Raw genomic sequence first — 27,770 nt, 5'->3', positions numbered from 1 at the left:
ACAACCTGGAAGAAATGGACAAATTCCTAAACACCCACACTCTTCCAAAACTCAATCAGGAGGAAATAGAAAGCTTGAACAGACCCATAACCAGCGAAGAAATTGAATCGGTTATCAAAAATCTCCCAACAAATAAGAGTCCAGGACCAGATGGCTTCCCAGGGGAGTTCTACCAGACATTTAAAGCAGAGATAATACCTATCCTTCTCAAGCTATTCCAAGAAACAGAAAGGGAAGGAAAACTTCCAGACTCATTCTATGAAGCCAGTATTACTTTGATTCCTAAACCAGACAGAGACCCAGTAAAAAAAGAGAACTACAGGCCAATATCCCTGATGAATATGGATGCAAAAATTCTCAATAAGATACTAGCAAATCGAATTCACCAGCTTATAAAAAGAATTATTCACCATGATCAAGTGGGATTCATTCCTGGGATGCAGGGCTGGTTCAACATTCGCAAATCAATCAACGTGATACATCACATTTATAAAAGAAAAGATAAGAACCATATGATCCTGTCAATCGATGCAGAAAAGGCCTTTGACAAAATCCAGCACCCTTTCTTAATAAAAACCCTTGAAAAGTCGGGATAGAAGGAACATACTTAAACATCATAAAAGCCATTTATGAAAAGCCCACAGCTAACATCATCCTCAGTGGGGAAAAACTGAGAGCTTTTTCTCTGAGATCAGGAACACGACAGGGATGCCCACTCTCACCGCTGTTGTTTAACATAGTGTTGGAAGTTCTAGCATCAGCAATCAGACAACAAAAGGAAATCAAAGGCATCAAAATTGGCAAAGATGAAGTCAAGCTTTCACTTTTTGCAGATGACATGATACTATACATGGAAAATCTGATAGACTCCACCAAAAGTCTGCTAGAACTGATACATGAATTCAGCAAAGTTGCAGGATACAAAATCAATGTACAGAAATCAGTCGCATTCTTATACACTAACAATGAAGCAACAGAAAGACAAATAAAGAAACTGATCCCATTCACAATTGCACCAAGAAGCATAAAATACCTAGGAATAAATCTAACCAAAGATGTAAAAGATCTGTATGCTGAAAACTATAGAAAGCTTATGAAGGTAATTGAAGAAGATATAAAGAAATGGAAAGACATTCCCTGCTCATGGATTGGAAGAATAAATATTGTCAAAATGTCAATACTGCCCAAAGCTATCTACACATTCAATGCAATCCCAATCAAAATTGCACCAGCATTCTTCTCAAAGATAGGACAAGCAATCCTAAAATTTGTATGGAACCACAAAAGACCCCGAATAGCCAAAGTACTATTGAAGAAGAAAACCAACGTGGGAGGCATCACAATCCCAGACTTTAGCCTCTACTACAAAGCTGTAATCATCAAGACAGCATGGTATTGGCACAAAAACAGACACACAGACCAATGGAATAGAATAGAAACCCCAGAACTAGACCCACAAACGTTGGCCAACTAATCTTTGACAAAGCAGGAAAGAACATCCAATGGAAAAAAGACAGTCTCTTTAACAAATGGTGCTGGGAGAACTGGACAGCAACATGCAGAAGGTTGAAACTAGACCACTTTCTCACACCATTCACAAAAATAAACTCAAAATGGATAAAGGACCTGAATGTGAGACAGGAAACCATCAAAACCCTAGAGGAGAAAGCAGGAAAAGACCTCTCTGACCTCAGCCGTAGCAATCTCTTACTCGACACATCCCCAAAGGCAAGGGAATTAAAAGCAAAAATGAATTACTGGGACCTTATGAAGATAAAAAGCTTCTGCACAGCAAAGGAAACAACCAACAAAACTAAAAGGCAACCAACGGAATGGGAAAAGATATTTGCAAATGACATATCGGACAAAGGGCTAGTCTCCAAAATCTATAAAGAGCTCACCAAACTCCACACCCGAAAAACAAATAACCCAGTGAAGACATGGGCAGAAAACATGAATAGACACTTCTCTAAAGAAGACATCCGGATGGCCTACAGGCACGTGAAAAGATGCTCAACGTCGGTCCTCATCAGGGAAATACAAATCAAAACCACACTCAGATATCACCTCACGCCAGTCAGAGTGGCCAAAATGAAGAAATCAGGAGACTATAGATGCTGGAGAGGATGTGGAGAAACGGGAACCCTCTTGCACTGTTGGTGGGAATGCAAATTGGTGCAGCCGCTCTGGAAAGCAGTGTGGAGGTTCCTCAGAAAATTAAAAATAGACCTACCCTATGACCCAGCAATAGCACTGCTAGGAATTTACCCAAGGGATACAGGAGTACTGATGCATAGGGGCACTTGTACCCCAATGTTTATAGCAGCACTCTCAACAATAGCCAAATTATGGAAAGAGCCTAAATGTCCATCAACTGATGAATGGATAAAGAAATTGTGGTTTATATACACAATGGAGTACTACATGGCAATGAGAAAGAACAAAATATGGCCCTTTGTAGCAACGTGGATGGAACTGGAGAGTGTGATGCTAAGTGAAATAAGCCATACAGAGAAAGACAGATACCATATGGTTTCACTCTTATGTGGATCCTGAGAAACTTAACAGAAACCCATGGAGGAGGGGAAGGAAAAAAAAAAAAAAAAAAAAGAGGTTAGAGTGGGAGAGAGCCAAAGCATAAGAGACTGTTAAAAACTGAGAACAAACTGAGGGTTGATGGGGGGTGGGAGGGAGGGGAGGGTGGGTGATGGGTATTGAGGAGGGCATCTTTTGGGATAAGCACTGGGTGTTGTATGGAAACCAATTTGACAATAAATTTCATATATTGAAAAAAAAAAAAAAGAATATACTGTTGCTACGTCTGCTGTGGAAGGCTGGACCCAGATCAGTGATCTACAGCAAGAATATTGACCAGTGATCATTTATTTAATTTCAATGAAAAGTCAGAGATTTTTTTATTTAGGACAAAGCCAAATCCGTATAGATGAAGTGATAATAGTATCTGGGAGGATTTGCTTTGAAATAACCTGGTAGGGATGAGGAGGAAAAGAAAGAGTAAAGATGAATCAGTCATAATCCCAGCAGGATATTTTTCCAACATTGACAAACTGATTTCAAAATTTACATGAAAATGCAAAATAACCAGAATAGTGAAAACAGTTTTTGAAAAGAACAAAATTGGAGGACTCACATTACCTGATTTCAAGACTTATAAGCTACAATAACGAAGCCAAGTGTGGTAATATTGATGAAAAGGATGGATGTGTAGAGCTACAATAGTGTCCAAAAATCAACCCATACAAATGTGGTAAGTTGATCTTTGACAAAAATGCAAAAGTGATTCAAGGGAAAGAGGACTATCTTTTCAACATGGTTGAACATTTTTTCAGCATGGTTATCTTTTCAACATGGTGCTAGAGCAAATTAAACATCCAGTGTAAAAAAAAAAAAAAAGAACTTTGACCTCTACTTCACAGATGATACAAAAATTAATTTAAAATATATCAAGGGCATAAATGCAGCACTATTAAACCTTTCAAAGAAAACAGAAAATATTTGTGACCTGGAATTATATAAGAGTTCTTAAGACACTTCAATGCCTAAATTGGACTTCAGTACAATTTAAAACTTTTTATCTATGAAAGACCCTGTTAAGAAAACGAAAAGACTTGCTTTGGATCCTGTGTCTCCCCCTCTCTCTGCCCCTTCCCCACTTGTGCTCTGCCTGTCTCTCTCTCTCAAAAATCAATAAACATTTTAAAAAATTACAAAGAAAGAAAGAAAAGAAAGAAAGAAAGAAACAGGGGAAGGAAGGAAGGAAGGAAGGAAGGAAGGAAGGAAGGAAGGAAGAAAAAAAGAAAACGAAAAGACAGAGGCACCTGAGTGGCTCATTCTGTTGAGTGTCTGACTTTTGGTTTCCACTCAGGTCCTGATCCCAGGGTTGTGGGATTGAGCCCTGCATTGGGCTCCATGTTGAGCGTGGAGCCTGCTTAAGATTCTCTATCTCCCTCTGCCTCTGCCCTTCTCCCCTGCTCATATACACACTCTCTCTCAAATTAAAAAAAGAAAGAAAGAAAAAAAATGAAAAGACAAGTCCAAGGCTGGGAGGAAGTATTTATAAATCACCCTTGACAAGCGACTTGTATTTAGAACTCTCAAAATCGAACACTAGGAAAACAAACAACCCAAATAAAAAATAGGCAAAGGTTTTAAAGGATGCTTTACCAGAAGATACACAGATGCCAAATAAGCTCATGAAGAAGTGCTCAACATCTGTAGCCATTAGGTAATGCCAGTTAAAACTACAATGAGATACTGTTGTACATCTATTAGAATGGCAAAGCAAAACAACAACACATCCAACAGTAGCAAGTGCTGGAGGATGCAGGGCAGCTGGAACTCTCATACTGCTGTTGGGAATGCAAAATGGTATAGCCACTTTTGGAAATATTTCAACAGTTTCTTATCAAATTAAATACACTTAGTCTGTGACCCAGCGATCCTGCTCTTAGGTATTTGCCTAAGAGAAATGAAAACTTACGTTTACACAGAAACCTGTACCAACTTTATTCATAATTGCCAAAAACTGCAATGAATCCAAATGTCCTTCAACTGCTCAATGTTTAAATAAAGTGGTACATCCCTACAATGGAATAGGGCTCGGTAGTAATAAGGAACAAATTACTGCTTGACGTAACCACATGGATTGTTGTGCTGAGTGAAAGAAGCCAGAATCAAAAGGACAGATACTGTATGAATCAATCTATATGACATTCTGGAAAAGGCAAAACTATAGGAACAGAGAAGATATCAGTGGTTTCCAGGGGTTAAAGACCAGGGAAGGGTTTGGATACAAAAGGGCAGCCTGAAGGGTGATGGTATAATTCTGTATCTTGAGATCATTATGCAGCTCTATGTGTACCAAAAAGAGTAAATTTAACTTGTAATATTTAAAATAACTTAAAAAATTATATGCCAGATTTGAAAACCATCAAATGGATTTTTTTAGAAATAAGAAAAACTAGGGGCGCCTGGGTGGCTTAGTCAGTTAAGCATCTAACTCTTGGTTTCAACTCAGGTCATGATCTCATAGTTCGTGAGTTCGAGCACTGCATTGGGCTCTGCGCTGACAGCATGGAGCCTGCCTGAGAGTCTCTCTTTCCCTCTCTCTCTGCCCCTCCTCTGCTCTCTCTGTCTCTCAAAATAAATAAAACTTAAAAAACTATTTAAAAAGAGAAATAAGAATAACTGTTACAATTAGAAATTTATTGGATGAGTTTAACAGCAGATTATATCAGCTCAGGATAGATTAATCATAAGAAAGTAGACAGAAAAGGGGTGCCTGGATGGCTCAGTGGGTGGAATGTGGAACTCTTGATCTCAGGGTTATGAGTTTGAGCCCCTGTAGGGTGTAGAGATTACTTTAAAAATTTTTAAAAAGCATACAGAATATAGAATAGAATGGTAAAATGATGGGAGGTACAGAAGAGAAGAGGCATAGAGATAAGTGAAAGGATGTAATGTACATCTGAGCAGTCTCAAGAGAGGAGAGAGTAGCAGAGAATATTCTAGATTTGATTTAGAAAAAGATGACCCAATCCACAGATTCAAGAAACTGAATAAACCCCAAGAAGGATACATAAAAGGAAAATCCGTACAGAGTGAAATTATAGAAAATCAAAGACAAAATGAAAATCAGTGTGAGAAAAAAAGATTACCTTCAAAGAAGCAAAAAGCTGATGACTGACTTCTCAACCACACAACAGAAGCCACAAAACAGTGAAATAATATTTTCAATATTATTGAAAGAATAAGTTTGAAAAACTAACTGCCAACCTAGAAAATTATACCCAGGAAAAATATATTTTAGGAATGAATGAAATATAAGTCTTTTTCAGACAAACAAAAACTGAATTTGTCATCAGTAGACCCTCTCCAAATCAGATTGTAAAGGAAAATTGTCCTAGATGGAAAGTCTGGAATACAAGAAGGAATGGTGAGCAAGGAAACTGAGAAACAAACAGATATATCTGAATGAACATGGAAGAGTTTTTTAAAAAATGAAAACAAAATAGGACATATAAATAGGATTAAAGTATTCTAAGTTCCTTGTTTTGTCCCATAATAGAATGCATAGTATGATTTCTAGGGCAATTACTGAAAAAACAGAGATTAAAGACAGCTTACAAACTCATAGTGGGAAGAACAGAATAACTTTTAAAAGTCAGCTAATCCAAAGGATGGCAATAAAGGAGAGTAAGAAAAAAACACATAAGATGTAGTCTTGTTTTTATTAACGTATCAGTAATTACAGTAAGTATAAGTAGGCTAATTATATTAATTGTTCCAGTTAGACTTAAAGATCATCAGATTGGATTTCTACAACTCTAAGTCCTATATATAAAGATTCAGAAGAGTTGAGAGTAAAAGGATAGAAAAACATGTATCTTGTAAACACTAGGAAAAAGGAAGCTGGATAGATGCGTTAATAGCAGTCAAAACAAAATTTAAGGCAAAAAGCATCACTAAAGATGAAGAGGGCCATTTCACAAAAGGTTCAGTTTCCCAGCGAGATAATAATTGCAACTTTCTCTACTCATTGTAATGTTAAAAGTTATGGAGAAGAAATTGACAGTTAAATAAAACTAAAATCTGCAATCAGAGTAGGTCTTGTTTTTTTTTTGAAAGAGAGTATGAGTGGAGGAGGGGCAGAGGGAAGAGGTTGAGAGAGAATCTTAAGCAAGCTCCAAGCCCAGAGTGGAGCCTGATGTGGGGCTCAGTCTCACAACTATGAAATTGTGACATGAGCCAAAATCAAGGGTCAGATGCCTAACCAACTGAGCCACCTAGGCACCCCCAAGAGAGGGTTATTTTTAATACATTTCCATCAGTAATTTATAGAACAAATGTATTTTAAAAAATTAATAAAGATGAAACGTATTTAGACAACACAAAAAGTAAAGGGCTTGTCCTAATTGACATGTATACAACATTGGCAGAAATACATGATTTTCAAGCACACTGGGAACATTTACCAATTTATGGTAAAGGCCATGAAGCAAATCTCAACAAATTTGAATGGTTTCAAATAATATAGAGCAATTCTCTGACCACAGTGCACTTAAGCTGGAAGTCAATAACAGAAAGATAGTAAGAAAATCTCCAAGGGTTTGGAAATTAAGATCTACTTTCCTAAATAACCTCTAGGTCTAAGAAGGTATTATAATGGAAATTAGAAAATATTTCAACCAAACAACAATGAAAATCTATCAAAACATGTGGATGCAGCTAAACAAGGTTTAGGGGGAGATATATTGCCTTAAATGTGCCTTAAATATAAAATGCCTTAATAAAATAAATAAATGCCTTAAATATAAAAACAAAAAGCCTAAAAATTAATTAGCTAAGTATTCATCTCAAGAAGTTAAAAAGAAAGCACAGTACCTGAAGACGGTAGGAGGAAGGAAAGAGTAAGAACAGAAATTGACACAACAAAAAATAAACATGAAGTAGAGAGAATTAACAAAGCCAACTTTTTTTTTAAAAGGCAAATAAAGTTGACCTCTGGTGAACTCATCAAGGAAAAATGAGGCACAAATAATTAATACCAGAGCTGAGGAAGGGGGTTTTATATCAGGTGGTGTGGATGCTAAAACAATATAAGGATATTATTAATAACTATATGCCAATATAGTGAAGTTGAAAATTTAGAAAAAATAGTCAAATTCCTAGAAAAACGTAGCTTCATAAAACAGATTCGAGAAGTAGAAAATCCAAATAGTTCCTATAACCCACTAGAGAAACTGAATTTAACAGCCTAGCAGTGAACAAACCTAACACGAACAGGCCCCAGTTGGATGGCTGACTAACCAACCACTGCAATTCAGACAAGAGTGTTCCCTTCTGGATCTTTGTAGCCACTCATTTTTAACCCGGAAATACCATGTTTGACTGCATAGGGTAATAAAGCTGCACTGTGTATTCAGACCTTCATGGATGCAAACCTATTTATCAACTAGGCAAAGGTCAGATGGTATCCTAGCAAATGCAGAAAACTCTTAAAGAGTCTTTCCAAATCATAAACTGTCATTGAGAACCATCAGTTAACAACATAAGCATTATGTGATTATTAAGGTAAAGAAACTTCCACTAGAAATTAAGAAAGTTTGGCTACATGTAGGATTGATTTCCCTTTGGGCAGGGATCTGCTCCCCCTAAGGTAATATAGGGACCCCAGCTAGAGTAATCCTAAGTCATTCTGCACATTAAGGCAAGATCATGTAAACTTCCTAAGGGGACATTCAGGGGGGAAGTTAAAAAGGAGTTCAGCTCACAAAATTATTTACTTATAAAACTAATAAATTGTTTCAGCAAATGTTCAGAATACGTTAGACAGTACCCTGGTGATCTCTGATGTTGCATCCTTCTGTTGTTAGTTCTCATAAATATTCAGAAGGAGAGGAATAAAGGTCCCTGAGCTGCGAATGTGATGTCACAGGATCCTGGAGATGATAGAGTTTGTGGGTGAGACTAAAGGAGGCATCAGAGAAGAGATAACGAAATGTTTCAAAGTGTTGTAAATTCTAACAATCCAGGAAACGTGGCAGAGTGGGACTCAGTGTTTCCACCACAATTTGACATGTTTTTTTCACCCAGAGTTGTTAGCTCCTCCTGGCATCGGGCACTCCAGTGAGCACCAGGAGGCTGGCCCTCCTCTGTCCCTGGTGTGCATGTTCATGCTAAATGAAGCAGTTGAAGACTATTTGGAAAACAATAATGTGAGTTATCACATGGCCTTTACCTCACCAGGACTTTTTGCTTTTGGCTATGTATATTTAGATATTAAAACTTACTTTTGTTTGTACAGTGGAATATTATTCAACAAAGTAAGAATGCATACTAACACATGTATCATCAACGCAAAATTCGGAAGCAGTTCATGGAATGAAAGAAGCCAGACCAAAGAGTATATTCCACTCATGCAATACAGTATGTGTTATATGAATTCAAGATGATTCCACTGTATGTATGATTCCACTCATGCAATACAGTATGTGTTATATGAATTCAAGAATGGGCAAAACAACTGTGTGGTGATAAGAAATGAGTGGTTGCATCAAAAACAATAAACTAGGGGCACTTGGGCTTAGTTGGTTGAACATCCAGCTCTTGATTTCAGCTCAGGTCATGATCCCAGGGTTGTGGGATTGAGCCTCACATCAGGCTCCATGCTTGAGCATGGAGCTTGCTTAAGATTCTCTCCCTTCCTCGGCTCCTCTTCCTCCCTTGCACTCTTGATGTCTCTCTCTACAATAAAAATTATTAAAAAAAAATACTCTTTAGGAATAAATTTAACCAAGAAGGTGAAAGATCTGTTTAAAAAAAAAAGAAAGAAACCTGGTTTCAAATGAGAGAATGATTGCTTGTGGTTTGATTCTGTGATCATGCTCCAGAGCTTTCTTGGCTCTCTTATGAAATGTCCAAAATAAACAAATCAGGAATGTTTTCAGGTGTGCAAAAATGGCACTCTGTGAAGTTCCTGTACTTCTGTGTGGTAAAAGAACTTTCCAGGAGTGCATAATTGATGCACAGACAGAAATATTGCTCTCTGCCCTTCTCTGGTACACACCTTGCACATGCTTCATAAGTACTCACATGTGTTCTTTCTGCACAGGGAAGAAAAAGTCCAAGTTCAAAACATTTAAGAAGTTCTTCGGGAAGAAGAAGAGAAAGGAATCACCATCTTCCACAGGAAATAGCACCTGGAAACAAAGTCAGGCGAAGAGTGAGGTCATTGCCATTGAGTCAGGGCCAGTGGGCTATGACTCAGAGGATGAGCTCGAGTAAGTTGCCTTGTCCATCCTTCAGACACATGTGGCCCAATAAGCAGGGGTTGGGGGGAGCATAGGAGGACCCAAATACTCTGTCTCATGGTCTTGAAAATTGACTGGATTTGTGAGTATATTTCCTTCCAAGGGAATTCCACTGGAAGCTCTTCCAAGGAGGTTGTATTTTCTGTCTTTTCTTACATAGGGATGGAGAAAGGGGAAAACATGAACAGGTACCTGCTATGTCCCAGGTGCTGTATTTATTAGAAGTCTGCAACCACTATGGGATAGGAGGTCAGATCTGCCACTTTATAAATGAGCAAACCAAGCTTTAGAGACATTTTGGAGAACTTGCCCATTGTCCTGCAGCTAAAGTGGCAAGATTAGGATATACACCATTATTTTATTTGACCTAAAAATTCTCCATTAGAAGGAGAGGGGCGGAGGGAAGGTTTCTTGCTGTTCAGTCTTAGAAAAATCATCCAAAAGTATTGTTAGATATAACAGAACCAATAAGTATGAAAATTTGGGGAAATCTAGTGAAGAAATCCTTATTTTTAGAACGTGTACTTCATCAAAATATAGTTATAATACACATGCTTCCAGCAGTTATTTCTGTGAATAAAAGGGGGAAAAATTAGTTGCTATGCAAACTTTAAAAAAATTTTTTATTTAAATCCAAGTTAGTTAACATATGGTATAATAATGGTTTCAGGAGCAGAATTTAGTGATTCATCACTTACATATAACAACACCCAGTGCTCATGCCAACAAGTGTCCTCCTTTAGATCCATCCCCATTTAGCACCCCCCACCTATCTCCCCTCCAGCAACCCTCAGTTTATTCTCTGTATTTAAGAGTCTTTTATGGTTTGCCTCCCTCTCTGTTTTTATCTTATTTTTCCTTCCCTTCCCCTATGTTCATCTGTTGTGTTTCTTAAATTCCACATACGAGTGAAATCATATGATATTTGTCTTTCTCCTACTGACTTATTTTGTTTAGCATAATACACTCTTAAGAGTTCCTTGCCTGTTTTTAGAGGAGTAGGAATTACACTGACCACTTGGTGGCACCAAATGACTGAAGAGGAAAGATTCAAGGTTTTTCTTTCAGGGTTTTTGTTTTCGTTGCTGTTTTTCCTGGTGCTAGCAAGGAGCAGGGTGGACCCACATAGCACTCTATGAAGAGTACCAAGGAAGGGCTGTACACACATTTTATTAGGCAGGGTGCTCTATATCCTTGGGCTGCAAGATGTTGTCATGATCATATTGCTAATTATTAAATGTCTTCACTGGGCCAGCCCCAGGGAAATTATACTTTCCCCACCCACACCCTGTCTCTTTACCAGAACACACAGTGGCTGCTCCATCCAGGGAACAGGAACACAGCAGAGAGGCGAGCATGGTGTGTGCATGTGTGCATACGTGTGTGTGTGTGTGTTTGTGTGAGAAATGACCTGTCCACTTGTGTGTCTCCTCTTTGTCAGTGGAGCCCATGGAAAATGGGGACAGTTTCCCTTCTATCTTTATGTTCCCACCAGGGGCCAGGTCCTCAATTACTGGTCAAAGTTCACTGGAGTGATGCTAGGATAGGAGGCTTAGGGGTGGGGTCTGATGAATCCCGGGAAGTACACTGTTTTTAGAGAACAGCACAGAGGATGAGACAAGATCTGTTTTTCCCCCAACTTCATTGAAAAATAATAGATGTATAACATTGTGGAAGTTTAAGGCGGATAATGTGTTGATTTAATACACAAGCATATTAAAAAATGACTACCACCATAGAGCTAATACCTGCATCACATCACTTAATTACTACCTATTTATTGAGGTGGGAGCATCTAAGATCTGCTCTCTTAATAATTTCAAGTATATAATACAATAGTATTATCTATAACTGTACTATACAAACTGTGCTGTAGATCTCCCTAACTTCTTTGTCTTATAACTGGAAGTGTGTACCATTTCCCCCAGCCTACAGCCCCTGGTAACCACCATCCACTATGTGTTCTTATGAGTCTGACTTTTTTAGATTTTACATAAGTGAGATCATACAGTATTTGTCTTTTTCTGTCTTGCTTAATGCCCTCAGTGTTCATCATGTTGTCACAAACCACAAGATGTCCTTCTTCCTCATGACTGACTAATATCCCAGGTACATATATGTAGACACACACATGCAAACTACATCTTTCTCCATTCATCTGTTGATGGACACGTGGGTTGTTTCCATATTTTTGATATTGTGAATAATGCTGCAGTGAACATAGGAATGCAGATATCTCTTCAAGATCCTATTTTCATTTCCTTTGGGTAATACCCAGCAGTGGACTTGCTGGATCCTGTGGTAGTTCTATTTTTAATTTTTTGAGGGGCCTCCATGCTGTTCTCCATGGTGACTGCACCAACTTCTATTCCCGCCAACAGTGCAGATGGGTTCCCTTTTCTCCACATTCTTGCCAACATTTATCTCTTATGGTGATGGCCATTCTAACGGGCCTGATATTTGCATTTCCTCAATGATTAGTGATGTTGAGCATCTTTTCATGCGTCTGTTGGCCATTTATATGTCTTCTTTGGAAAAATGTCTGTTTGACTCCTCTTGGTTAAACAATTAAATCCTCTTGAATTGGTTTGTTGTTGGTTTTTCTTGCTATTGAGTTGTATGAGCCCTTTTTATATTTTGGATATTAATCTCTTATCAGATATATTGTTTGTAAATATTTTCTCCCATTCTGTAGGTTGTCTTTTCATTTTGTTGATAGTTTCCTTTGCTGTGCAGAAACTTTTAAATTTGATGTAGTCTCACTTGTTTATTTTTGCTTTTGTTGCCTTTGCTTTTGGTGTCAAATTCAAGAAGTTATTGCCAACACCAATGTCAAGGTCACTTACTATCTATGTGGTAACTCTTCTAGGAGTTTTATGATTTCGTGTCTTATGTGCAAGTCTTTAATCCATTTTTATTTTTTTATGGGGTAGAATGAAAAAATACTGAAACTGAAATTGCATGTTCAATTTCATTCTTTTGCTTGTGGCTATCCAGTTTTCCCAGCACCATTTATTGAAAAGACTATCCTTTTTTCATTGTATATTCTTGGCTGCTTTGTTATAAATTAATTGACTATGTAAGGGACAAAATCTTAGGGGCAGTCTTTAGCCCCTTTGAGAGTCTGTGTGTGTGCCTTCTAGACTCTACAGCAATTTCTCATCCATCACCATGGGCAAAAGAGTTCCATTTGCCAACATACATTAATGCTGGCAAACCACATGGGACCCTGTGGTTTCAAAACGCTGACACCCATTTATTGTGTCTGTGTTGTTAAGCTTTCTAAGCCTCTTAATCTGTAACGATTTTCCCTCTTCCTCCGCCGCCACCCTGCTTTGTTTCATGTCATTGATCTGATGGAGAAGCAGGGTAATTTTCTCTGGCCAATATCCCACATTCTGGATTTGCTTTCTCTTGGTATGATTGAACTCATTTTTATAGTCTCTGAATCTCTTGCAAAATGTTAGCTGGATCTAGATATTTATTTAGATTTAGGTTCAAGGTGGTACTGGATACTTACTGTCACATCACCTCATGAGGCACATACTCTCCGGTTGCCCCACTTCTCATGACACTAAGACTGAGCAGTGGGTTCAGGGGGTCTCTCTCAGTGTGATAGCTCTACAAACCTTCATATAGTGATTTTAACACCTGCTTATGTTCATTGCCTAGATCCATTCTTTTATTGCACAATGGTGTTTTTTCTAATCCTTTCATGCATTCTGCATGTATTAGCTGGAATTTTTTTCATGAAGGAGACCTTTCCTTCATAAATTCCTTGGTTTCTCTGACATGCAGTTTTTCCAAGAAAGGCAGAATAATACCTCATTCTCCTTTTACCAATCTACCTTCAGAGTAATGACCTGGTACCCGAGCTGGTACCCTAACTTCCAACACTGACCAATGAGTTTTGTTTTTTTTCTTTTCTGTTTTTTTTTTTTTTTTTTTTTTACTTCATTGTGAGTGCATGGATTTTTATATATTTGACTTGCTTTAAACCATGACAGTCTTTATTCATTTTTATGCTCATAGTGTCTCATCTTGCACTTTGGAAGTCACTTCAAATTAGTTCCTGGGTTTTTCTGACATGACCCCATTTGTCTTTGAATCTCCCCTGCTTTCCTGTACAATGAGAAATCCCAGGTTTATTTTGTGCATTTCCTATCCTAGACCTAGTATCAGACATCTCTTCACATGGTCCTGGTTCTTTTTGGTGTGAAATGGTCTTTAGAGACCATTCTGGCTGCTAGGGGTGATGATTGCTAGTTGGCTGTCATTGCTTCTAGACTTCTTCAGTAGGTATATTAGGAAATACGTTTTAAGAGAAAAATAAATCACTAACTCACTGGTATTTCCAGTTCAAGTTTAATAAGACAAAATTTTTACTTTGATTATTTGAATTCACTATTTTCTATACTAGGAATCTTGGTTCCTAGTGATATTAACAAAATTGTTCATTTTCTTTATTGTACAGTATACTAATAATAATTTCATTACCCTGCTTTAGGTTATAGGTTAGAGTATAGGTTACACTCTATAAGGATTGTCCTCTACTCTTTTTAAAAATAGCACTGCTAGGAATTTACCCAAGGGATACAGGAGTACTGATGCATAGGGGCACTTGTACCCCAATGTTTATAGCAGCACTCTCAACAATAGCCAAATTATGGAAAGAGCCTAAATGTCCATTAACTGATGAATGGATAAAGAAATTGTGGTTTATATACACAATGGAATACTACATGGCAATGAGAAAGAATGAAATATGGCCTTTTGTAGCAACGTGGATGGAACTGGAGAGTGTGATGCTAAGTGAAATAAGCCATACAGAGAAAGACAGATACCATATGGTTTCACTCTTATGTGGATCCTGAGAAACATAACAGAAACCCATGGGGGGGGTGGGGGAAAAGAGGTTAGAGTGGGAGAGAGCCAAAGCATAAGAGACTGTTAAAAACTGAGAACAAACTGAGGTTTGATGGGGGGGGGGGGGAGGGTGGGTGATGGGTATTGAGGAGGGCACCTTTTGGGATGAGCACTGGGTATTGTATGGAAACCAATTTGACAATAAATTTCATATATTAAAAAAAAATCAATATTACTGGGATGCCTGGGTGGCTCAGTCAGTTGGATGACTGACTCTAGATTTTGGCTCAGATCATGATCCCACAGTTTGTGGGTTAGGGCCCCTGTGTCAGGCTCTGCAGTGCAGAGCTTGCTTAGTATTCTCTGTCTCCCAATCTCTCTGCTCTCTCTCTCTGTCTCAAAAACAAATAAATAAATAAACTTTAAAAATGTTTTTAAAAATCAATATTGCTACCAATAAAACTGAGTGCAATTTCTTATTTTTGTTTTTTGTTTTTGTTTTTTTTTTGTTGTTGTTGTTCTTGGAATTTATCCTATTATGAACGTAGAGTCAAAAGCCACTTGGATGTTGAATTAAAATCACTTAAACTCATTCTTTTCTCTGTACAGTTATGCCAACAATGTGATATAAAATTAGGCTTCTTTGTTTCCGTTTGTTTTCTAGTTTTAGAGATTATCTTATTTCCCTTTTTGTTTGATTTTGTCTTTTAACTACATAAAATGTTTACATAGTTTCAAAGACAAAATTGTAAATGTACAAGTAAGTACCTGGGAACCCTGTCTCCCAATCTTGTTTTGTCCTTCCCCCTAAAGGTAACTATTTTTATTCACTTATTACTTATCTCTCTATTTTTATTTCTTAAAATATGCACAAACAACACATCTATTCACATATGTTCACCTATAGTCATACACCCCTTCCCCACATAGAACTGACATGTTGTTCTGCACTCTGCTTTATTTTTCACTTAGTGCAGTCTGGTGCTGCCTGTGTACAGAGCTCCCCCTTACCTACTTGGTCAGCTGCAAAGTTTCCATGGTTTATACAGATACCTACTGAAGGTCATTGGGTTGATGATAGTCTTTTGCTTCTATAAATGTAGCAAATGGCCTTGAACGTATGACATTTTGTGTTTTTGCCCATGTATCGTTGAAAAGGCAGAGGCCTTTTCATGCCATCTCAACTCCTACTTACACCCCCAGAGTGGAGGTGTTCAGGCAGTGGTTATGACTTCCAGTGGGCGTGGCCATGGGCTTCCCTACTGTAGGAAGGAAACCCAGGTGTGCCTGTGATCTTTGTGACAAGAGCTGCCATTGGCAGGAAGGGCCCATCTAGTTCTTTCACTTGGCCCGATGCCTTCCGAGAAGTGTAAGGACACACCCTTCTGGGAGCCATAGGTTTCCCACTTGCAGACTCACAACTGTGGGCTAGAAAGAAGTTGGAAAGCATCGTTAACCAACACAATGTGATCTGCAGTGGAGCAGGACCACCCCTAAGAGTGCTCAATGCCTCACAGAGGACAGGATGCCTGGGGCAGCCTGGAGGTGGGGGAGTGTGGAGCACAAGATGGCCAGTGCCTGTAGGGGCGGGCCTTCCTTCCTTCATCATCGGATCTCAATCATCTCCTTCCATCTATTGTTCAGGCAGTCACTGCCAGTAGGAAAATCTGACAACCAACTCTCACATCCTCTTAGGACATTTTGTGAAATGAGTCCTTTGGGTTCAGTTCTGAATTGGAGTCTTGAGCTCAGAGCTGTGGCAGAGGCTGAGATGATGATGACAGAAATGCCCACCATCTGTATTCCAGGATGTAGGCACACAGGCTGGATTGCACAAATCATATCAGGTAATGAAAAGAGGGCATGGCTTAGCAGATTTGCAATTCTCATTTCAAACCCAGCCTGTGGATGTGTGTTTTGGACCACCTTGCAAGGATGCCTCCGTCAGACAGGCCCTCAGCCTGCTGTGCAAAACAGCCTCTAGCCCACTGAGGGGCTGCATGTTGGCCCACAAGGAATGATTTCATCTTCCCTGGACATCCATGCCAGTCTTCTGTGCAACCCCCCAGCCAGCCGAGGAGCCCTGCCAACCCTTCCTTTCTACAGGCTTGCTGTCATGGACCTCACACCTCGTCAGACCCTGGTTTTCCCATTAATGAAAAGAATTCACACAGTCTTCAGATCTGTTAGGAAAATCCCTATCTCTGCAAAGCTCTTAATAGTTGACTGTGGTATTTGACAGGGTTGGGATAAACTGGAGTCAGAAGCTGTTAAAAAAGAAATGTAACCGAAGGCTTATTGTATGATGTGCCATTAGCCCCAACCCCCTTGTTCATCCTGAGCACCCCGAGGGAGAGATGGAGGAGAACAGAGTTTCACAGTGCCTCTTTTATCCTAGGGAGTCGAGGGGTGCGCTGGGCAGCCGGGCCCTGTCACATGACAGTATTTTCATTCCTGAGTCTGGACAGGATCCTACTCGACCTGTGCGGGTGTTTTCCCAAGAAAATGTGTGTGACCGGATTAAAGCCCTACAGGTAAAGTTTTCCTTGGCAGTGACACTTGGTATGTATGTCAAAGATGTATCAATAAGTTTTAAAATTATTTCTGCTTGGTTTATTTAACATATCTTAAAGTATATTTGCATTCCAGACACACCAAGTTAATTACAATTGGATCTTGATTCATGCCTAGTTATAAGCACTCATTTTCAAGATGAGAGCAAGAGAGCTAGTTGCAGACACTCTTGTGCTTCCATCTGCTACACCAGGCTACACCAGGCAGAGGTGTTGAAAGTACCTCCTGAAGGAATGAATTGGAGCAAGAAGATTTGTTGATAAAAAGTTGCTGATGGAAATAAGAGCAAATGTTCTTTATTCCAATCTAGTTAAAAATACAGTGTAATGTGAAAATGGGGCCACCCCCTCCTCCAGGGGGTCTTCCTGCCAAGCGAGGAGATGACACCGGCATGAGTTCTGAGGATGATGGTCTGCCCAGGAGCCCCCCAGAGATGTCCCTGCATGACATTGGTCCCGGCACAACCATAAAGGCAAGTGACAGCCTGAACCACCTCACAGCTTTGTCTGCACCCACTGCAGAGGACAGTCGGGAACTCTGGTGGCCCCTGTTAAGATTCCCATGGGTGGGTGTGGCCGTGGTCCATGCAGCTAGGAGGTGTTCCAGACCTAAACAGTGGGAGCTCACCGTCAGTCCTTGGACTGTATTTGTTTTCATTCTTTGAGCAGAAATTCCTGTTTTGTCAGGAGATATAGTGTTGGTAACATTTTTCATCATGGTTACAGGTCAGATACAATCAACCCTTTCCTTTACCTGGTTTTTTCTGTCTGAGCAGATGACCGGACTGGGCATCCCATCTCAAAACAAGGGAAATACCATTGTATCTGTTTTCTGTTGTCATGACATTTGGCTGGAGGGAGGAGGGAGTGGTGAACATACATGACTTCATCTAGACTCTCAGATCTGAGTTTAGGACCATGAGATCTTGTTGATCTAGGGTTAGAATGTGAGGTATGATGCAGGTAAACAGGGAAGCAGGGAAAGTTTGACAAGCAGGAGGGGTGTTTATGACCTCAGTAGGGCAGAGGAGTTGATCATGGATAACACCCTTCCCCATTAGAAAACAGGTAGAAAGGGGCACCTGGGTGGCGCAGTCGGTTAAGCGTCCGACTTCAGCCAGGTCACGATCTCGCGGTCCGTGAAGTTCGAGCCCCGCGTCAGGCTCTGGGCTGATGGCTCGGAGCCTGGAGCCTGTTTCCGATTCTGTGTCTCCCTCTCTCTCTGCCCCTCCCCCGTTCATGCTCTGTCTCTCTCTGTCCCAAAAATAAATAAAAAAACGTTGAAAAAAAATTTAAAAAAAAAAAAAAAGAAAACAGGTAGAAAACTTGAGCTCCTTCTCCTGTATAAGCTACCCTGCTAATGGTGCCACCATTTTAAGCCCATACAATGTGCTTGTACATAAATGATCATTTTTCCCTTTAGACAAGACTTGCTGAGGGCTGGGTAGAATTGGAGTTCTATGTGTAATGCTGACACTTGAAAAACAAATTAAGGCCAGAGTCCATGTTTTATAGCCACCCACCTGTCCTGTGCATTCTTGGAGCTACACTTGTGCCCTGGTCAAAAGCTGTTCCCAGTAAATCTCAGGGTTTCATTGTGAACCATCATCTTGCAGATTCTGTGCTGATCTGAAATACACTCAGTGGTCACTTCAATTTGGACATCCAGAAGCCCCCCTCCAAAAACAAGGGAAAGAATATTTACCTAATTTATGTGTAGTTGTGGGTTCCCAGAGCATCACTGATGAAAGGCAGAGGAAGGACTGTGGTATAGCTGAATGTAAGTAAGCCCCAGGGCTGGGGGTTTACTCAGGGCTGGCTAGAGAATTCTTCTCTCTGGAATTCTGCTCTAGGGTGAACCTGTCCCTGCTTTCTCCATGAGCAGAGTCTGAGGACAGTGAGCTACCCACACCTGTTCTCCCATGTCGAAGAGAAGCAAGAGAAGACAAGGAAGATGATTTGGCCTATTTCCTGGACTTTGAGCCAACCCTGTACCCCTTAATACCTTAAAATACTGGAAGGGAAGGTTTGACAGGCTATTGCTGCCTATGGTGACACATGAAAGACCCATGTTTGTACTCTGAGATGTGCAGCTTCAGGGTCCCCATCCTCAGGACCAGATGTGACTTTGTATGTTTCAGGGCCATGTGTTGGGGAGATGACCCTCACGAGCCATAGTTGACTGATTTGCCCTCACTCCATCCCACAGTTCTCTGGCTCTCACAGCACCATGGTTCTCTGCATTGAACTGGAAAAGTACAGAAGAACAGGTAGTTTCTAATTCCATTCATTAGGGCATGAGCCCAACTCCAAACCTGCAAAGCACCATGATGCACAAATTCTATCTTTAGCTGCCTGGGAGCCACTCACACTGGACAGGGCTATGGCCTCATCCTTCTCAGCGTCCCTCCTATGGTGGTTATGTTACTGACAAAACAGTGCTCTGAGATTTTATTTATTGGGTAGTATGAACAAGCCACTAGCTTCATAGGAACCTAAAATTGGAAGCTTTAAGACTTAAAAAATATATATAATCTTTATTATCAAGATTTTGAAGACACGGTGATCATATTTTATGCCCTAAAAGTTTTTTGGGCACAATGGACTGACTGAGATGGGGAAACAATGCAGCCTTTAAAGTGTTTTTATATAACACATGGTATTTGATATAATGGTACCTTAAATCCCACCAGGATGGGATTGTGAGCTGTTTAATTTTTTTCCTGTTGACGACTCCTTACACAAGCCCACATGCCTGACAGAAAAACTTAAAGATTATTTTGATACAAGGTTTCCAGGAACAAGTATTTCATGATAAGACCAAGATGATATTTCCTGATGGATGAGTTTTTCAGGAAATGCATGGAATTATTTTTAAAATCTCATTGCCACATTAGGTAGCAACTGGTGAAACTTGGTGATTTTTATGGTAAAATTACATCAAACTAGCCATCTGCTAAGTGTCCTACCATTAAGTAAGAAACACTGGGTAGAGGGTGGCAAGCTGGCAAGTTGTCTTTATCCTGGGGGATGAGGGAAGGTAACATGAAGAGACAGCATGGCTCTGGTGGAAACACACACACTGCTGTGCTACCAGGCAATGGGCAGGTTCTGTCACCTGTAGGAATCTGTGTCCTCAGAGGGTTTTGGAGAGGATTTTGTGAGACCAGGTAGGTCAGTGCCTCCCCTTCCCTCACCAGGAAAGGCCAGCTGGAGTGCAAAGCCAGCAGGCCTCTCCTGCCCAGAAAGGTCCCACTGGCTCTACTTCACGTCTGTGGCCTGTTCCTGCGTGCACCTCCCTCAGCCCACTCCTCAGTGACTGAGCACCCCCCTTCTCTCTCTCTCTCTTTTTTTTTTTTTTTTTTTTGATAGCTACTATTTGTTGGACAAGTACCATGTGCCAGGACTGAAATTTCTGTTTTCCATGTGTAACAACAGTCTTGTAAGGAAGGTGTTACTAACTAATTTAACAGGTGAGGTAATTGTGAACCCCTCTCTTTGAGGACAAACACTGTAAAGCAGCTGTCACTCAGGTTCACCCCCAAAAAAGCCTCTGAACTCCAGGCCATTTTCCCATGTGAGTCACATTCCTCCAACGAAGGGCCTCCTGTTAGACTTTTTAAATCATTCACTTCCAGAATCATCCAGAAGCACAGATTTCAGGTCAAACTGGGCAACTGGGGCAAGCAATGCAAGTGTGAATGCTTCCAGCCCACAGACTAAAATCCAGGTCAGCTTTCCCAGCCTGTACTGTACCCACAGACCTTACCCCAAGTCGCATAGTTGCTTCTCTGATCAAACGCTGGACTCACCGTTCTCCTCAGTCATGAAGGTGTTGGTCTTTTCAGGCCGTAAGAACTCTCCGAATGACAGCAAAGAGTGAGAAGTGGGAGTTCAGTGCCCTTGTAGGAAGACCAACCATGACAACTAGTGCAGGGATTTTGTGGGGACAGAGGTCATTGTGGTCAGAGTTTCTAGGAAGTTAATCTTGCCAGGATCTGCCTCCCCCACCCACTGTCACCCATGCAGGGGCCAGAGTGGGTTTGAACCCAGGACTGTCTGCTCAAACGGTGCAAAGCTAGTGGACGGGAGGCAGGGAAGGTTTTTCCTTTGGGTTAATGGGATGTGTGTGTGGCGGGGGCATTGACCACATCTCATGTCCTCACAGAAGATGTCATCATTCTCACCCGAGAGTCACTGCATTTGCAAAGCAGCTCATCTTGCCTGGTCTCTTGAGTCAGAAAAATCAACAGTCAGAAAAACACAAAAATAAGAGCCAAAATTTTACCAAGTGTATATACATTGTTCCTCTAGACAAGGGTGAAAATGAAGAAGGCTTCTCTATGTTCTTTGGAATGTACCCATTCTACCAGTGACCCTGAGGGAGGACTGCCTGGGAGAGGTGTCATCTGCCCAATCTTAGGTGACTTCCTGAGTCATCAGCTACAGCAGTGGAAGCCAAAGCCACAGGCACAGAGGAAGCTGGGAGCCCTGTGGTTTATTTTTTTAAATAATTTTTCTTGCTTTATTCCCGTAAGAACACAAGTCGCTGAAACAAGAGAACTAAAATAGATTAGGTCCGTTTATAACGCTTTCCCCTTCATTTTAGTAATTGTCTTCTCCTAGTTGGCAGGAATAAACTTAATACTTGCAGGAGAAAATACAACTTTCTGTTAACAGGGAAAATACGTTTCTCTGAGGAAGTTCCCTTGCAGGACAATCCCTGCCTCAGCTTATCTCTCTAATAGTGACACACATCTGGTGCCCCCCTAGTTTAGCAGGGGCTACTGGAGCCTACTCTGTCCAGGGCTCCAGGGCTGTGGAAGAGCTGAGCAGGATGTACCCAGACCCCTGTGAGTCCACTTGCTGCCCACATCTTGTTTGCTGCCTCCCCTGAGGAGACCATTTTCATGGGGGCTTACTAAATCATTGTGAGGTGCATAAAATTATGGTCTTAAGTTAAAATGTGTGTTCCAAAGAACACACAGCACCCATTAGGATGGCTACTATCAAAGAAACAGAAAATAACAAGTGTTGGAAAGGACGTGGAGAAATTCAAGCCCCTGTACACTGGTGGGAATGCAAACTGGTACAGCCACTGTAGAAAACAGCATGGAGGTTCTTCAAAAAATGAAAAATAAAGCTACTCTGTGATCCAGTAGTTCCACTTCTGGGTAGATACCTGAAAGAATTGAAAGCTAGTTCTTGAAGAGGTATTTCTACACACATGTTCACAGAAGCATTATTCGCAACAGCTATAATGTGTAAGCAGCCCAGGTGTCCATTGATGGATGAATGGATACACAAAATGTGGTATTTCCATACACTGGAATATCATTCAGCTTTGTAAAGGTAGGAAAGCCTGACACATCCTATTACATGGGTGGACATTAAGGACATTATGCAAAGTGAAATAAGCCAGACAAAAAAAGCAAATACGGTATGATTCCACTCAGTGTGAGGTAGCTAGAGTAGTCAAGTTCATAGAGACAGAAAGTAGAGTGGTGGTGGCCAGGAGTTGACAATGGGGGATGGTGAATTGTTGTTGAGTGGGTGCAGTTTCAGTTTTACAAGAGTAAAAGCTCTGGAGATGGTTGCACAGCAAAATGAGTATACTTAATGCCACTGAACTGTGTGGTTAGAAGTGGTCACAATAGTAAATGTTGTGTGTATAACATAAAATTTGGCAAATAAAAAACATTGGGGGGAAAATGTAAACTTGACCCTAATACTGAGCACCACAGTAGAACAGAAGTAGGTGGTAGATTTGTAACTGAAGCCCAGCACCTCCCGGATGCTCTCCCTGCTCCTCGCTCATCTGGGCTGTGTTTGCTCAGGGGTGCACGGTGGGTACCCCCCCCCCCAAACACACTATTTCATGCTGACAAATGTCTTTGTGGCAGAACCCACTTAGACCTCACTCAGTCATGGAGTTTGCCAAGTTCAGTGGGCAGGTAACAGCGTGTTGCACTCATCCTTCCACGTGACTCCCCAAATCCCCTTCCTCTCTGACAACACTTTTGCCCTTGCCTGACTTAGTGCCTCCCTGCTGAGGTATAAACTAGTAAAATAATTGTAACTACAGATGGAAACTTAAAGCCCTATGTCTCCAAGAGGACACATGAAGATACAGGAACCTTCTAGAATGAATGAAATGCAGCTGCCGCAATGCGGTGCTGGGTGGTGGGCTTGGCACATCTTTTGCCCCAGCCTGTAAAATCACACATTTGGGCCACCCTCTCAGGACCAAGGCTGCTCTTAGAGAAATCGGGTCGGTCTGTTTCACCAGAGAAAGAGGCTTTTGTCTGAATCACAGATACCTGCTTAGGAAGGTGAAGGCAGGGTTATCTCATCAAGGGTGCCTAGGACATAGGTTCTCTGCACAGCCTTGGAAATGAGTAAGTTGTTAGGGGTTGGCCCAACTTTTAAAGCTGCCAGCTTTTCTAAGGAACACTTTTCTAAGGGGGTGTCCTGGAACCCTCCCTGTTGAGAGCCAGATTTTAAATCTGTCCTTCCATGTAAAGCCCAGAGATGGTATGAGAAGACTGAGCACCATACAAGAAGGGAGTTGATGTGCTGGTGGGACCATTTCATACCACGAAGTTAATGCTTGGTGTGTTTGCTTCTTCTCCCTTGAAGGTCTCTTTAGTATCCTCATCCCGGCCACAGTCTCCAGACCAGCTCTCCTCCAGGCACGCGAGCGATGCCAGTGTCTCCCCCCGCACCTCCGACAGCAGCGTGGCACCCGTGGCTGATTTCGATTACCCTCCAGAATTTTCCTCCTGCCTGGACAATTCTGCAGCTAAGCACAAGCTCCTGGTTAAGCCCCGCAACCAGCGGTCCAGCAAAATGAGGCGGCTGTCTTCGGTAATCGGGCTTTTTCTTACAGGCAGACTTGGTGGCCCCCCACTCCCACCCACCCCCGCCTCTCTCCCCTCAGGGTCACGTGCCCCTTCCGAGAAACCCCATGGTCAGTAGGACCATCTCCAGGAGCTAGAGTTGCTCATCTTTTTCAATATACGTCAGATATGTCTCTTCCTTGCATAAACATGCCATCTGTTCTTTGGTTCTGCAGCACCTCCTGTGAAAGCTGCTACATGCTGTGGGTCCCTTGCCTTCCAACAGCACTGAGTGTAAGGTCCACACTCCAGGCCTGGCATGACCATGCCCTGCCTACCTCTGAGACCTACTCTTATTCTCTGCCTCACTCACTCAACACGATTTGGCCTGTCTCTGGCCTCAGGCCTTGATCTCTTGCTTGAGACATTCTTCTCCTGGCTGGCTCCTTAGCCTTGGAGTCTCAGCTCAGAGGTCTTCTTCCCAGATGGGCTCACTTGACCATCTTATGGAAAGCAGCCCTCCCTTCCCACCAGTGCGTTCACTTTCTTTATAGCACAGGCCACACACATAAGTGACCTTTATAATTGTGTATGCTCACTTGTTTATTGCCAGTCTTCTTGAGACCTTGTCCCAGCCCTACATCCCGCCCCTAGAGCAATGCTAACCACACAGCTGGCATTCAGTGCACATTTGTTGAATGGATGAACAGATGACATGAACCAATGACAGATAAGCTGGCACACTAGCACAGACTTCTGCCTTGGACAAGGACCTACTTATTAGCATGGGGACTGTGCCCCTGTGAGGACAGATCCCTCTTTGGTCACACTGCCTGTGTAGTTGTCAGTTTGTAGTTCTGGGTGTCGAGAACTCATTCGTGGAGTGTTTTGTCTTCATAGTACCCATAGGTTAGAGGTCCACATAGGATTGTAGACTTCTCCACTGCCTGATGCCCACAGTATTCCAGCCCTGGAGGAGCTGAGGGCAGGTGTGGGGCCAGACTGGCCACAGAGAATGAGAGTGCTGAGAAAGAGATGTTCACAGACCAACATTCTCTCCCTCCTTCCTTGGAGACAGTATTGGGGGGGTATTGATGAAGTGCCCAGGATGAGCTAGGTGCTCAGCTAGGAATGGTGGGCTGGGACTTCTCAGGATTCCGGGGACTCCCTGGAGACAGTGGGGTTTCCTTTGGGTGTGTGGAAGGTAGGTGCTTTTTAAACTCAGGCCAGCAGGGTTGACTTTAGAGGGGACTAAGGCTGAAGAACGAAGTCAGCTATGGTTACCCTCAGGCCAATAAGCCTTTGTGCAAGCTGGACACTTGTATAAGTGCTTGCACATCCAATGCATTTACAGGCTTGTTGCTGTGGGACTTGGCAAGGATCAGGAACTCGAACCTGCCTATCCTCATACTGAGTGGGACCACAGGGCAGGGACAGAGCCAGCTCCCTCTGGCCTCAAGTCTAGGGTTTATTCCCATGGGGATGTCTTTTGCTTTGGCAAGGGTACGTGTAACCAGCCACAGCCTGCTCAGGACTTTGTAGCAGAGAGAAGCCGCACTCATACTCCAGATGGGGGAGATAAAACTTCCTGCCTTACTGTCCTCTGGACAAAGCTGTACCTCTCATTCTTTCTTTACATTTAAACTTGACTTAGCTCTTGAACCCCATTTTTTAGAGTAACAGAAATTCTGATTTAGTCAGTCCGGTAAACATTCCTTGATTTAAACTCTGTCATTTACATATCTTCCTTCCTTCTTTGGTTCCCCTTCTTGGTAGGGAGCAGGCATGGATACCTTAAGTTTTTGACTGGGCAGAGGTATCTGGCCAGCGGTCACCAGAGTCACTGTTGGGTCCTAAGGCAGGGCCTCTCTCCTTCGAGTATTCATAGCCCCCTTTGCCCTTCGGTCATGAGGTCCCTCCTCCCAACCATCAGGACTTTCCTGGTACCCTGGCCCCTCTTGGGTATGTGAGGCTGCTGTGAGGGCCCAGGAGAGGAGGGGAGAGGAGGTGGCAGCAGCAAGGGAGTGAGTCTATGCATCCTTCCTGACGATCCCAGGACCAAGCTGACGATCCCAGACCAAGTCAGAAGCCACTTTGTTCCCTCGAGAGACTCTGTTCAGTGTCCGAGTCCATATTCCACACTACCTTTGTTCTGCCTGGCCCTCCACCCTTACCTCCTTGTATCTGCCAGTGGCCCAAGGTGGGACGCTCCCAGCCAGGCCTGCTTCTCAGCTTTATGCTCATTTAGTGAGGCTTACGATAGTTTTAAAGCATGACCCACATCCTAAACAGGTTTCAACATCAGTGATTTCCTGTAGTAGCAAAAGGCCCGTGACACCTATTGAAACTGTGGCTTTTGAAAATTCTTCTGTAGATTTCTTTGCACATCTTCCTCTTTTCAAATCCATGGGAATAGAATTGTGCATCTTGGCAAGAGTTCACTTAGGCGTTGTCAGAGACATCCCACTTATCTGTGTTCTGTTAGCAAGCAGATGCCAGTGGAAATGTTAAAATAACACAGCAAACAAAAACTAAAACCTACTGCAAACACTCCCTGAACGTTTCTTAACATCAAGGAAAGGAGGTCTGATGTCCTGAACTTTTTAAAAAAATTGACCTCAGGGCGCCTGGGTGGTTCAGTCGGTTAAGCATCTGACTTCAGCTCAGGTCATGATCTTGCGGTTCGTGGGTTTGAGCCCCGCGTAGGGCTCTGTGCTGACAGCACAGAACTTGGAGCCTCTTTCGGATTCTGTCTCTCTCTCTCTCTGCATCTCACCCACTTACTCTCTCTCTCTCTCTTTCAAAAACAAAAACATTTAAAAAAAATTTTTATAAAAAGATTGACCTCACACCCTCAACCTTTTGGTCATTTTCTCATGCTTTTGAATGATTCATTGCTACTTTGATCTCCTTTCCTTCCTAAGAGAGCAGCAACTGAGTTTGGGTACAGTAAGGAGGAAGTTGGACTAAATTTAAATTCCAGAGACTTCAAAAAATACAAGGCAGTATTTGATTGTCACACCGGTAGGGCTTGGGGAGAGGAGGAGCACCATAAGCTGCAGGCAATAGGCAAGACTTCCTGTTGGAGTAGAATCTCAGACTGTTCTTGGGGGTTACTGGTAGAACACCTGGAGATGTGGGTAAAGAGCAGCTGGCCAGTCACTCAGGCCCAGAGTCGGGCACATTCACTAGTGGGGGCATGGCTTGACCTGAGCAGGGACTAGGAGAAATAATTTAAGACCAGAGAATATAAGACTTCTGACTTAACTGAAAAGTTTGGACTTTATCCTATCAGCTATGCTTTTGGACTTTATCTTGTAAGCTGTGGTTTGCCTTTGACTGTGTTTGATGTGATATGAAATTACCCTTTAGGCAAACCAGTTTGCCCTCACCTTGGGGCCCATCTCTGTAGAGAGAGAGAGAGAGAGAGAGAGAGAACTGAGATGGAAAACTAGCTCTCAGGCAGCACAGGGTCATGGAGAGAGCACCAGCTTTTCACCTGAGCTAATAAGCTCAGCCTTAACCAAAGTATGGCCCTCTCTGAGCTCCCAGTACTACAAGTGCAAAGAGGAAATAATTCTTCCTTGCTGGGATGAATCAAGAGTAAATGAAATAATAGGTGTGGAGTGTAAAGCATGGCAGACACCCAGCTGATTTGA

General features: G+C 41.8%; 1 protein-coding gene across 3 annotated transcripts in view; it reads left to right on the top strand.

The window, feature by feature from the left end:
• CRACDL (CRACD like) overlaps positions 1–27,770 on the top strand; it is a 145,098-nt gene that overhangs the window by 87,378 nt on the left and 29,950 nt on the right. For all 3 annotated transcript variants that reach the window (XM_078444401.2, XM_078444400.2, XM_078444399.2), the window contains exons 3-6: positions 9,635–9,803; positions 17,098–17,233; positions 17,584–17,745; positions 23,912–24,139. In XM_078444401.2, coding sequence (XP_078300527.1) covers positions 9,635–9,803; positions 17,098–17,233; positions 17,584–17,745; positions 23,912–24,139 — 695 coding nt within the window. The remainder of the gene's footprint in view (positions 1–9,634; positions 9,804–17,097; positions 17,234–17,583; positions 17,746–23,911; positions 24,140–27,770) is intronic.

The sequence above is a fragment of the Panthera onca genome, chromosome A3, assembly GCF_046562875.1.
Source record: "Panthera onca isolate mPanOnc1 chromosome A3, mPanOnc1 haplotype 2, whole genome shotgun sequence".
Lineage (NCBI taxonomy): Eukaryota > Metazoa > Chordata > Mammalia > Carnivora > Felidae > Panthera > Panthera onca.
The sequence above is the reverse complement of the archived record's forward strand: the minus strand, read 5'-3'. Positions and strand labels throughout refer to the sequence as shown.